The sequence below is a fragment of the Brienomyrus brachyistius genome, chromosome 3, assembly GCF_023856365.1.
Source record: "Brienomyrus brachyistius isolate T26 chromosome 3, BBRACH_0.4, whole genome shotgun sequence".
Lineage (NCBI taxonomy): Eukaryota > Metazoa > Chordata > Actinopteri > Osteoglossiformes > Mormyridae > Brienomyrus > Brienomyrus brachyistius.
Genome location: NC_064535.1, coordinates 34,904,176 through 34,917,447, shown reverse-complemented (window position 1 = coordinate 34,917,447; position 13,272 = coordinate 34,904,176). Strand labels below are relative to the sequence as shown.

The window sequence follows — 13,272 nt, the reverse complement described above, 5'->3', positions numbered from 1 at the left end:
TACGGGACCAGCATGGCGCAGAGAGCCAGCAGGAAAAACAAGAGAGAGATTTTTTCCAACCGGGAAAAGAGAAAAAAGTTGCATCACTGCTGAAAGAAAAGCAGAAGCTTTGCTACCTACACTGGACCCAGGTCAGGATTCTGGTTCCAGTTACAGGCACCACAGCAAAATCAAGCACGCTAGTTTATAGATTTTGGAGAGAAGAACAGAGAGGTGGGACACATCTACACAGATCCGGGTCCCGGCTAGCCGACCTTCACTCGCGAGGCGGCTGGAGACCACAAACACGCCTCCACGCATGATGTCTGTATTTATAGTGCAAGGTCACCTTTAAAAAATGAACAGGACAGCCAGTGTCCACCCTGCTGGTCAGAATAGGTTATTACATCCAGAGTGATGCGATTGTGTCATTTGCAAAGGTCCAATCAGCAAAGTCTGCAGTGATTCCAGTGAATGGATAGTAAAACTATTCATCAATTGGTGAGTGGTATCATTTAGAGCCTTTTATTTTCACCCATGACACAGCAAAGACTCTGCATTTACATATTCACTCATGGCAGTCATTTATTTTGCAATCTATTAAATATAAACTATATGAAATACAAAATATAATACAATAGCAAATTTCATTTTCCATAATGCATATTTTATCTTGTCTTTTATATACAGAGGCAAATGTCCTAGTTTTACTAGACTGGTACGAAATTAGCAGTTCTCAGTGAGCATGACTACATTTTAAAGTGAAATGCACATATTGAAATGAACAGCAAGTCCTGAAACTATGTGTATTACTGGAATGAATGGCACACACTGAAATTATATACATCCTAAAATGAATGGCACATACTGAAATGATGTGCATTCCAGAAATGAAGGGTATGTACTGAAATTAATGTGCATTCCAGAAATGAAGGGTATGTACTGAAATTAATGTGCATGTCCTGAAATGAAGGGCTTATACTGAAATGAAGGGCATGTACTGAAATTAATGTGCATGTCCTGAAATGATGTGCATGTCCTGAAATGAAGGGCTTATACTGAAATTAATGTGCATGTCCTAAAATGATGCGCATGTCCTGAAATGAAGGGCATGTACTGAAATGAAGGGCTTATACTGAAATTAATGTGCATGTCCTAAAATGATGCGCATGTCCTGAAATGAAGGGCATGTACTGAAATTAATGTGCATGTCCTAAAATGATGTGCATGTCCTGAAATGAAGGGCTTATACTGAAATGAAGGGCATGTACTGAAATGACATCCATGCCCAAATATGGTATTCTATGGATGGGATCCTCTTTGTATGTCACATAGACCACCCTTGTTTAGCCAAAGATAGTGTGTTTACATTTGTCCCCCAAAGAACCTCAAAGTAACTTGTTGCTTCAAGGTCTGCAGTGGACATTGCAGACAAAACCGAGAAATTGCAGGAAACACCCCAAGCCCCGTGTCATGGTGGGTCGAGGAGCACTTTCATTTGGGTTCATCTTCTGTACTTACTAAAAATATATACAGTATTCTATTAGTGCTTCTGCTAAGTACAGGTCATTCATTTCCAGGACTTTTCAAGATCATCTAAACATATCTAAAGCCATCTTTATCTTCTGTTTGGAGACCTTTGCCCTTTACTATCTGCTCCGCAGCATTTTTTAAAACTGGAATTATGTCTTTAGAGAGTCACAGTTTGAAACTTATACCCTGAAAAGGCAGTGAATTCTGCTGTTTGTTTTCACTGACGCTTTTCTAAACTATTACAAAATATTCTTCTGCAGCTGATACACAAATTTCAATGGACATGGAAAAAGAAAATATTGAATGGACGATTGAGTAGTGATTTGTACTTGTTAACAAAACATATTCTCAATTCAATGCTAGTTATTGGATTATGAGTATTGCAGAGTAATAAAAGAGAACAGGCAAGTAACGTTTTATTGGTGTCATTCTAGGAAAATAGGATGATAGATATTCTGTAACCAGAATGTCCAAAGTTCACCGCATCAAATATGCGACCAAAATGGCTAGTAAAAAGCCGTTCACCTTGCATCTTCCATAGGATTAACAGATTACCTCCTTCTGGTTTAGCAATAGCTAAACGCATAACGAGGAGGGAATGAGGCCAACGACAGAGGTGGTGCTTATAGGAAGTCAGGCCAAGACCGTCAGCAGATTCACCAGCATTTTCTTTCCACTGTTTCTGAAAGACAAGCTTCTTACCAGCAATCCCTGGATTTCAAATAGCTGTTAGATTACAATCCATACTCAGTTAATGGGGAAATGTTTAAAAAAGTACAGCAGACTGAAAAATTTTGAATTCTGCTTTAAAAATGTACAGTCCTGTATCCCTGTTGGACACTTATTGCAATAAAACATATGTACACTGTCCAAAACAATAACTACCACTCACATAAGAGCCAGAACCCAGCGTGATGGATTTGAAGTGATTAAATATTCTTCTTGGACCTGGAGATTTGGCACATGATATCTTTGTCTACAAAATCCAGCAGAAAATATGATATGATAGCCAAATATATATGCCAAGGTAACCCCAAGGCGTGTTCAGACCTGCAGCTGAATAAATAGGGTCTTCATCACTTTCGGAAGCGTAAACAAAGATGCATCAGCGATGCAGACAGGCTGGGAGTGTAATCATGAGCAAATACCTCCATGGGCCTGGAAGATAAGGGGCAAAGCACGGTACACAGTCAGCAAAACGTGTCCAAATGCTATGCTTAAACGCAAGCCATTCAGATCATATGGCTTGGAATTTGCCCCATACCATACAAAACAACCTCAGTCCAACACGAGCTTATGGTTTTTCCAGAGGTATGGTCCTCTCCTCTACTTTAATCAGAATAAAAAGGATTAGGCATATTCTCTTATTTATTAATTTTATGCACTTTGAAAATATGGTGGGAAATCTGTTTTCTGTGACGTAGACTAAGATTAACTTAGTTAAGACTAACTTATCACACTTAGACACAGGAGATATATTTGGTAAATAACAGTACCTCTGCAGAGACATGCAGATAATCCCCATTCTGTAAAACTGTGCTGCTACTTGGAAACAAACACAGACAAGTAATTCCTCTCAATCTTTAACCGGCAAATTCTCCATAAGTGTGTTTTTTTTTTTGGGGATTTAAGCTTTTTACAGAGCTTGTACGTAAACAGTTTCAACGTGGACAGACTTCACATTTTAAAAGAGAATCTAACATATCATATGATGCCGATGACATAATGTTTACACAATTTTGAGATGCTTCCGGTTGGCCAGGGAGTTCATATCAATGCTTACAGTTTCCAGAGATTCATTCAAAGTTTGTGAAATGAGCACAAATCAAAGAGACCAAATGTTGTTTTTTTATAAACTGTTCAGTGCTGGTTGACCTCGCTCTGTAGTGTTTGCAGGCATGGCACTAACACAAATGGACGCCACTGATTTACAGGGTGGTCGATCCGACCTTATTCTGGTGCTTTGCTGAGGACCAAATGGACGAATGCTTAGAGGTGTGATGGTACAAAACCATGTGCATTTCCAGCTATTCCCAGAGGAGGAGAATGGAGGGTTTCCAGTCATTCAAGAAACCCACAGGGTATCTGTCCAAAAAAAACCCCAACCCACATTCTCACATCGATCTCTGAAAAAAGTGAACAAAAAATACCGAATAAGTCATTCAACTTTTTTTGAGCAAACAGGCAAAATAGTATCGAATTTCATTAAAACTATTCTTTGTTTTTCAAAACGCATGATTTACGTACACGCGTGATTTCCCGTGATTTCCCGTGTTTCCGACTTCGCCCTCAGTTCACCCTGTGCGTTTACATATTGGCTGTGCGTGACACACAGATTATTCACATGAGGCTACTGTAACCCCCTGAGTATCTCCGCTGGTTCAGCTGGGGCTCGGGGGGGCAGTACTGGTGGGGGTGGTTGTAGGGAGGGGGCGGCGGGGGCAGGGGAGGCTGCGAGGCATTTTTGGAGGGTGTGGTCCTGTTTCCCACCTCTGGCGAGCGTGCCGGCGTGGAGTAGGCGGAACGAACAAGCAGCGGTGATGGCGTCCGGCTGAGGAAGGCCTCCGGGTGACCCCGCCCAGCCTGGTCCAGGACGATCACCTTGACGATCTGCTGGCACTGGATGAGTGTCTCCGGGGGCAGGTTGTTGACGGTGGACCTGTGGACCGGGGTCGCTGCTCCTGACTGGAGCTGTGGGCAGCAGAGCTCCCCCTGGTGGTTACGAAGGGCGCCCAGGTAGGATCCACTCTCTGGGCTCCTGGACGTATTGAACTGGCACGTTTGAAGCCTGTTGTGAATTGACACCTATTTTAGAAACAGCCAGAGACAGCATTAAATGTTATAAGACCTTCCTCCTCTATGGAAACAGCCCTCTGGTGTAAATGACAGAACTGACATGCAAGTTTGCGGCGGTGCCCGGGCCGGGGGGGGTTAAGGGTGCTGGGGCTGTGGATGGGATGAGCAGCGTGTCACAGAAGAAAACACCAGGGAATTGCAGAGATCGGGACGCATGCTGTCGCCATGGGGCCCCCAGCTGGCTCCCTGGATCAGTTCAGCCTCCCCCTAGTGGGTGGCTGGGGTGGTGTTCAGCTGGGGTTTCAGAGCCCATTAAATAAAGTTGGGCTCTGCCTTCACTGACATCATGCCACATGGACGCAGAGTGGAACACGTCCCCTCTGGGTGCATGTCGGGTCTTCTCAGGCAGACGTTGGAGGGCCTTGATCAGTAAACACTTTTATTAATAAACCCTGGGGTATTTCTGGCTGCCATCTCTGCAGTCAGCAGGTTAAAGGACAGCAGACAGAGATGCAATATGAAAGGTTCGCCTCTGTTCCCTCTCTCAGACGACTCTGAATCTGGAAGAGAAACGTGCAAGGCTGATAACTAATGCATATTCCGTGTTCCAGAAGAACAAGCATCCAGCAAAAAAATATGCAAAACACGGCTCGTTTTGCTTTAAAAGTGAAGCTCAGAAATATAAAACTAAACAGCATGATGTGATACGGAAAGTAAACGAAGCCCATAAAAGTTCCAGTGCATTTTAAAAGGAAACATTAGTGATGCAAGGGATAATGTCAGCTGCAGCTGGGCTCGGACGCACAGAACAAAGGCCCTCTCTTAATTCTCTAGTCTCCATGCTGCCAGCCACAAACCTCCCACTGTTTTTGGTATGTTCTGATATAGCCGAGAGCTTGGAGGATGATCCAAAGGGGTTCGACCTGATCCATTAGGTACAGCTACGGAGATGGACCAAGCAGTCACGTCACAAACATAAAGCCAGGCTCGTCATAGAGATAGAACAAGCAAAGACCCACAGCAGGTGGGATTATTGTGTTTTTCCAATCTGTGGTTTAACTGATTTTTCATTGGGTCAGTTGGGTTAAGCCATTGACTAACAGGACTGTAAACCCCGCCCATTGTGCTTTAAAGCTATTGATTAACAGGACTGTAAACCCCGCCCACTGTGCTTTAAAGCTATTGACTAATAGGACTGTAAACTCCGCCCACTATTCTTTAAAGCAATTGATTAACAGGACTGTAAACCCTGCCCACTGTTCTTTAAAGCTATTGATTAAAAGGACTGTAAACCCCGCCCACTGTTCTTTAAAGCTATTGATTAACAGGACTGTAAACCCCGCCCACTGTGCTTTAAAGCTATTGACTAACAGGACTGTTAACCCCACCCACTATTCTTTAAAGCAATTGATTAACAGGACTGTAAACCCCGCCCACTGTTCTTTAAAGCTATTGATTAACAGGACTGTAAACCCTGCCCACTGTTCTTTAAAGCTATTGGTTAACAGGACTGTAAACCCCGCCCACTGATCTTTAAAGCTATTGATTAACAGGACTGTAAACCATGCCCACTGTTCTTTAAAGCTATTGATTAAAAGGACTGTAAACCCCGCCCACTGTTCTTTAAAGCTATTGATTAACAGGACTGTAAACCCCGCCCACTGTTCTTTAAAGCTATTGATTAACAGGACTGTAAACCCTGCCCACTGTTCTTTAAAGCTATTGATTAAAAGGACTGTAAACCCCGCCCACTGTTCTTTAAAGCTATTGATTAACACGACTGTAAACCCCGCCCACTGTTCTTTAAAGCTATTGACTAAAAGGACTGTAAACCCCGCCCACTGTTCTTTAAAGCTATTGATTAACAGGACTGTAAACCCCGCCCACTGTTCTTTAAAGCTATTGATTAACAGGACTGTAAACCCCGCCCACTGTTCTTTAAAGCTATTGATTAACAGCCTCACTTCTTACAGCTCTAGTTTTCACGCTTTCAGTTGCTGTGAGTGCAGCTGTTTATCTGCTTTTCCTGTCCACCAAACTCTAACTAGTTTAGCTTTCCAAGTGCACTAAACCTCCCACACAGTCTGCACTGGCAAATCCTGTCTGTCTCAAAGAAAACAGTTACTTTTGGGAAAGTCTAAAACCGAGCCAGTCTGGATCGAACGCAAGTCGAGCAGCAATATATCATTGCAGAAGATTTGAGCAATTTAAAGCAGAGCCACTCCAAAAGAAATAGTGAAAGGAAAGTGTTTTGGGGAGGAGGGTGGTCATTAGTCTGCTCCTAGAAGCCCCCAGCCCACCGCAGTGCAGCCCCTCTGAGACACAGCCTGGATTCTCTAGGCTAACAGACAGCGTTATCCAGAGGCCTACATCATCATCGGTCCTGAGGGTGACAGCGATGATCCATCAGTCACTGAAAATGAAGCTTTTCTAATTTGGGAAAGGTGGGGAGTGCAGCTGACAGGAAATCATCTAAAATTTCTGTCAGACTCTGACATGAAGCTTCCTCATGCAGGAAAGCAGTACCTTTTGGTGAACTGCACACTCCTAACTGCACGGGCCCTTTTGAAAGAGACTAAGATGTCAACTCGGACTGGAGACACAACACAGCCCCCAAAGGCCCAGTATGCATCTAAGAGAAGCTCTGAGGTCACAAAGCCGTCTGTACAAGAAGCTAAGCAGTGCAGCATGTAGGGGCCTTGGCCCCACCATGAGATAACGCTGGGTGTGGCGCCCCCCACTGGATGGAGGAATTGCCTATCAGCATGAACACAGATAATTCAGCATCAGTATGCCATCAGTACTGGGGGGAGTAGATGTGCCTGAGATCAGAAGGCTGCCAGTTTGAATCCCGTCCGTCGCCACTGGGCCCTTCAAAACACCTGGGGCAGCATCAGCCATTACTACACCTTAAACGTCACACTGCATTTATCACAACGGAGGGAGAGGCATGATGGATTCATGTAATTAAAGTGCCATCGTGCCAGGTGGAGCCTGTAAAATTGCAAATTCCAGTGAAAGGGTATTACAGTGTGAACATTACGTTCATCTCCCAGTCATATCTCCTTCTTACGTGTATATTACTCTGTTTACCAGACAATAATAACCACGGTTATCTGTGAGCAGCTACGTGCTGGGCTCTGTTTGAGGTTCTTTTATCTGGTCTGCCTGGGATCCGACCTGGTCCAATCAGCTTTTCCATTTCAAAGTTTCCCACTTAACACTGGATCGTGGTTCCCTGTCACCAACTTTCAACTCATAAACTTCCTATTTGTATCTTGCTTTTTTTTGCTACTTTGCAGATAAAAAGGGGATTTTTTTTCTACCTCCATGGAGAGTGGCTTCCAACGGACTCTTTAGGCAACAGCAGTCGTCTGCATATTTAAGCAGAAACCCACCACGCTGGCAAAAAAATAATAACATTGTTCAATATTTCATGAAGTGTGCATTCCTCAGAGCAGGGAGGCACTTTTGGAACGACTGGAGACAAACGATGAAGGTGCACTCAGGAGGACACGCAGCAGAGCAGGCATGCATGCATGCAGAGTCGAATGTCATCTCCAGCGGGTCTGAGCCCAAAGACTTACCTCTGTCCTTCTGGACCTTAGTTAGGACTCACCTCTGAGCTGCTCCCATTTCTCCCTTCCAGATACCGCTTGCCTGGAAAAACAGCCCAGCAGGAGCGGCCGTGAGCACCAGTGAAGGATAGGGATGGCTACAGAGTTTTCAAAGCTCAACCAGGGAAAGGGAGCAGAGGGTGGCCTGGATGGTTAGACCTCACTCCGCACACAGAAAATTTCTGATTCAAATTTCATCCTCAGCAGAATCTCTTGAGCAAGGCCCTTAAACCCCCCCCCTCCAAAAATGCACCAGGGGTGCTGAATAAATGGCCGACCCCGTGCTCAGACCCCAAGCTTCAAACCTCTATATGTATGTCCAAAAAGGGAGAACAAGGTGGGATTTATGGCAGTTAACATTCCAATGTACTTGTGCAAATGGAAAATAAAATTTCATTTTAGGAAAACTCCTGTAGGTGACGCTCTTGTGGATAGGGTGTAGTGACCTTTGCTTGCTGTGGTAGCAACCCTCAGAACCTCTGAATAGGCCGGTGTAGATGTGCCCATCATCATTTCAGTTTGGGGATGAGTTACCCTCTAAAACACCCCGAAAGCCCTGTTGCGGACATCAGATTAATGAAATGACGCTTTCCCTGAAACACATGCTTTTCCAAGAAGAAAGCAGAGATTGTTCCGCAGTTTCAGACGGTCGTCTGCTCTGCTACAGGAGGCCGTACCAAGAGGTGAAGCCTGCTGGGCTTGGATCTCCAGCTGCGTTCCATTTTTAGCGGAATGACTCCTGGCTTCATGCTGACTCTCTAGCTCCCCTGCAGGACACAAAGGGAAGGGCATCACTGAGGGTGCAGGTAGGCAGAGCAGCCTTCAGCAGTGATAAGATCCTCCGAGATGCTGCCTGTGCTTTGGGTATGCAGCCCCTGCCCTGCGTCCTGCCATGCTGAGTCAGGTATAATGATCTCATTCACGCACTTCAAAGTGATGGATGAGGCTGAGATTTTCTGTCCAAACAAAAACTCACTGTTATCCCTTCGCTTGGGAAGAAAATCCTTTAATACAGATGCGTTGACAAGCAGGAGGAAAGAAAAACTGAAAATAACCGCTTTTCTCAGTTTTTTAGCTTCTCTATATGGTCCGTGGTCCATCGCTCAGCAAACCTGCAAAAGGCTGGCATGAATCTCGCTCTCTCTCCACGAGGACGATATGCGGACACCGGGGCAGTAGGACAGGACCCCAGGGGCTGGGCAGCCCTACAGCTCCTTAGTGCTTCCTGTGTTCCGGATCGCGGGCCACAGTGGACTGGCTAATAATTTCTGTGGATTCTGCCAAAAGTGTGACAATGAGCTGCCCCGTGGCTGCGTGACCCTGCCCGTGTCCTGCTCCTCTCCTTCAAAGGTTTGGCTTGCAGGAGCTCAGCTCAATCCCTTAGGCGGGAAAATGACAAGAGAACAAGCTGGTGCTGCTGCCAAGCCCCGTAAGGAACCCCAAAGCAGTGGTTCTGCTCTTCCACACCCTGACAAGGGCTGTTCAGACTGACTGCATGGTAACAGCAGCTTCTCGCACAGTGTAACCCGATAATCGGTGTTTACGGCTTGAGTTTATTTCTTTGCCAATATGTTTCCTGACTGGATATCACAGCTGAGACGAGGTGCGATCCTGGCCGCCCGGCCACACCGCTCACACTCACACTCAGTCTGGATCTGCTCCATCTCATGCACCTCTGCGATGGACTCCTTCAGGTCCTCCACGAACTTCTGCAGCTCCTCCGCACTCTGCCCACAGAAGTTGAGGACCTGCTTCTTCTCTGACCCAGGGCAAGGAGACACGATGGTGATGCCGTGGTGGTGGTCTGCAAGAAAGGCAGCAGGAGAGTGAGGGAGAAGGTCTGGATGGGGCTAAAAAAGGCCTGCTCAAGGAAACGGAAGCTCACAAGTTCAAGTAAAAGCACTGAATGGAAAAGCCAAGCTGCTCTTCGCCTTTCCCCCTTACTTCTGAGGGATGTGATATGTGGTGTGTTAACAATAAGCACTATTTCTGCTGGACAGCCGAGCGGTAAGTTACAGATGTGGCCTCACTGTGGGTGTCTGTAAGAGTGGGTGTTTAAATGGGAGCAAACTGGCACAGGAGACGTACTATTATGGAAGCAGCCCAGAATTTCAACGAAAAGTTGGCCTTCAGATAAAAATGGATCTATCTCTCCAAATCAATGTTCAAACACAGGAGAATATCTGAACAAAAAACGGCATATGCTAAATACTTGACTAAACCCTAGAAAATCCATCAAATATATTATACAATAATTATGATAAATAACATGTTACCATCATTATTATGTTCATGAGTGTGTCTGTCTGAAAAAATGGAATTTTAATGGACTATACAGAAAACATATTTTGTATACAACAAATCTGGAACATTATGTTACATCATATTACAGGATAATAAGGACATAATTTTAAAATGTCATGCATAGCAGCCGATCCTGTCCTCCTTCTGAGATCATTCATAGGAGGAATGTGTTTATTATCAGATAGGAGGAACATGCAGGGTTTGCTGTCAGGCAGGAGGAACATACAGGTTTTGCTGTCAGGCAGGAGGAACATACAGGGTTTGCTGTCAGGCAGGAGGAACATACAGGTTTTGCTGTCAGGCCGGAGGAACATACAGGGTTTGCTGTCAGGCAGGAGGAACATGCAGGGTTTGCTGTCAGGCAGGAGGAACATGCAGGGTTTGCTGTCAGGCAGGAGGAACATACAGGGTTTGCTGTCAGGCAGGAGGAACATGCAAGTTTTGCTGTCAGGCAGGAGGAACATATAGGGTTTGCTGTCAGGCAGGAGGAACATGCAGGGTTTGCTGTCAGGCAGGAGGAACATGCAGGGTTTGCTGTCAGGCAGGAGGAACATGCAGGGTGTACAGTTTCTGACAGTGCAGCACAATATCATCATCAGAGACACGTGCAGTTCTGACTTACACTCATTCTCAAACAGGTGGTACTGCATCCCCAAGAGACCCAAGGCCCTACAAAAAGTGTAGGTGGCAGAGCTCCGCTTCTTTGGACTGAGCTTTAGGATCTGAGCAGAGAGAGCGATAACACGCAAAGGGTAAGCAAAAGCTTCGCGTACACAGAAGGCTGTGGGGCACAGCCCTACACAAGTGTGAGTGTGTCATGTGACTGTGACTGCACAAGAGCTCTCATGGGCCTCCTTGTGTGAACGTGATACTGCGAGATACAGCAGTAGAACAAAAAGGGACACATTCAGGTCCAATAGATGCAAAACAGGAAAACAATTATCAGCAGCTGTGACATGGAAATAGAGTGGGAAGCTGTACCACGATGAGGTCATTGAAGAGGAAAACCTCCCTCTGGTGAGCAGCTTGTTTCTGTGCCTTGTTGATGTCCATCACCTCAAAAATCCGACTGCAGCACACTAGCCTCCGATGAGGCACTGACAGCACCTTGGACAGCAGAGACAGTAGAGATAGAGTCCTTCAGCCAGACCACAGCAGAAATGAACCACTTTGGTTTCCTCTGTGGGTCCTTCACCCACACCACTTCCCTCTGAGTCTCAGTTGCATCTGAAACCAACAAACTGATCTTCTGTGAGCAGCACGGAGGTTTCAGTGGTTAAAATGAACTAATCATTGGCAGCACGGGGCAACTCCGTGACATTAATAAAAAATTTCTCATCCATCTCTGCTCCCCGTCCAGCAGATTAGGGGGGAAGTTGTTGAGTTGCTGACCTGCCTCATTCGAGTCAGCTTCACAAAGTTCATAAATATTCTCAAAGACTCAGATCCCATCATTTACAAAACAGCAAAAATCATAAGCCGCTTCATAACCATCAGACATTATAGAGTCTGTTTGACTCGGACTCTGATCCTGAAACATGTTTTAAACAGTCCTGATGCGAGTCCACATAAACATCAAGGGATTGCAGCCATAAGTCGCAACGTAAAGTGACCTAAAATTGCATGTGTTTACTGCAGCTTTCAGTGCCCGACTGCGACAGTAGGATCAATGCAACACAGGACGTCCTACTGGGAAAGACATGTGCTCTGTTGCTCAACTGCGCAGGAAGGATTAAAGAGCAACTGCAGTGAGACCAGCATGTGGGTGGGAGGCCAGCCAACCAGGTTGCTGGGAACGATCAACACTGATTGGATAAACGGCTTTGTCACCTGACTCTGCCCTGCTGCAGGAGTCCCTGCCCCTGGCATTGGAACAGTTTTTTTGGATTTAATTTTGGATTCCAGAAAATGAACTAGGCACTGAAGTAGGGCATAACTCAAAAACAGAACAAATGGAGGCAGCTGCGAGTGGCCTGATCGTGGGCAACTTCCTCCCGTCACTAACGAGCGTCACCGACACAAGGCCCTCCTGCGTTTATTCACCAGCCTGCTTTGTGTCCCTGTCACTGCGTGACTCTCAAATTAGCCACGAAGTGTGATGTCACTGCAGTCTGAGATAAAAGACGCTGCTTTGTTGATGATTTCCAATAGACAATGTTTATCACAGCTGAGAAAGAGCCCAAACACAACTGGAGTACGAGACATACACAACAGAAAACAGGGCAGCATCTTGTCCTACAGCCGGGCTCCCTTCTGCCATCCAGAGACTGAGTTTGTTATTACAGCAAATGCACATCGGAAATGCCTCTTCAATCCTCATGCTGGCAGCTGACACATACATGTTTTTTATTGCCTTTTAGTATTTACTAATCCCCCTAACAGCTCAGCTCTTTCACCCGGACATGTCAGGTAACGTTGCGTGAACGACTGAGTCAGCTATCAGTTTCGGAACGCTAAGGTAATGTTCCTGCCACCACAGAGAGCGGGAAATGGTGATGGCTCTCTATTTACCATAGAGACGGAGCCCGCGAAAAGCCCTGGGCGAGGATTGATGGAAAAATCAGCATCAAATGTAGCACTTAAACTGCAAGCTTGGTGCATTTCCATAGTGTCCATTGCGAACTGTATTTATTTAGGGAACTATATTCTCTTTTATAGTAGTTAAATCCCATGTTTGACTAGGTATATAAATGTCTGCGGTATAAATATCACCGTTAGTCACGGCCAGGTAGGAAATGCACACTCACCGTCTTCATGCCCAGGATGGACTGCTCCACCTTGGTGACGTAGGTCACATGGTCCTCATTGGAGCGCAGCTCTCTCTGCTGAATGCGCTCGTAGATGCCGGCCACCATGTCGCGGGGGATGTCCACGCCGTCGTCCACACCTGCTGGGCCAAACACACCAAGCTGCGTGTGAGGAACTGCTTAGGAACGCGGGGGCTCCCACTCAGGAGTGCAGGGGCTCCCGCTCAGGAGTACAGGGGGCTCCCGCTCAGGAGTGCAGGGGCTCCCGCTCAGGAGTGCAGGGGCTCCCGCTCAGG

The 13,272-nt window shown here is 45.9% G+C and overlaps 1 protein-coding gene across 3 annotated transcripts in view; it reads right to left on the bottom strand.

Annotated features, from left to right (window-relative positions):
* Positions 1 to 477: 477 nt before the first annotated feature.
* The window catches only part of LOC125738983 (IQ motif and SEC7 domain-containing protein 3-like), a 60,780-nt gene continuing 47,985 nt past the window's right edge, over positions 478 to 13,272 (bottom strand). Inside the window, exons 8-14 of one of the 3 annotated variants that reach the window (XM_049008573.1) lie at positions 12,977 to 13,119; positions 11,211 to 11,336; positions 10,852 to 10,951; positions 9,568 to 9,729; positions 8,603 to 8,692; positions 7,928 to 7,968; positions 478 to 4,317 (exon numbers count right to left, since the gene is read on the bottom strand). In XM_049008573.1, the coding sequence (XP_048864530.1) occupies positions 3,853 to 4,317; positions 7,928 to 7,968; positions 8,603 to 8,692; positions 9,568 to 9,729; positions 10,852 to 10,951; positions 11,211 to 11,336; positions 12,977 to 13,119 (1,127 nt within the window). In that variant the 3' untranslated portion in view covers positions 478 to 3,852. The remainder of the gene's footprint in view (positions 4,318 to 7,927; positions 7,969 to 8,602; positions 8,693 to 9,567; positions 9,730 to 10,851; positions 10,952 to 11,210; positions 11,337 to 12,976; positions 13,120 to 13,272) is intronic. The other 2 variants (XM_049008574.1, XM_049008575.1) reach the window with 2 other exon arrangements.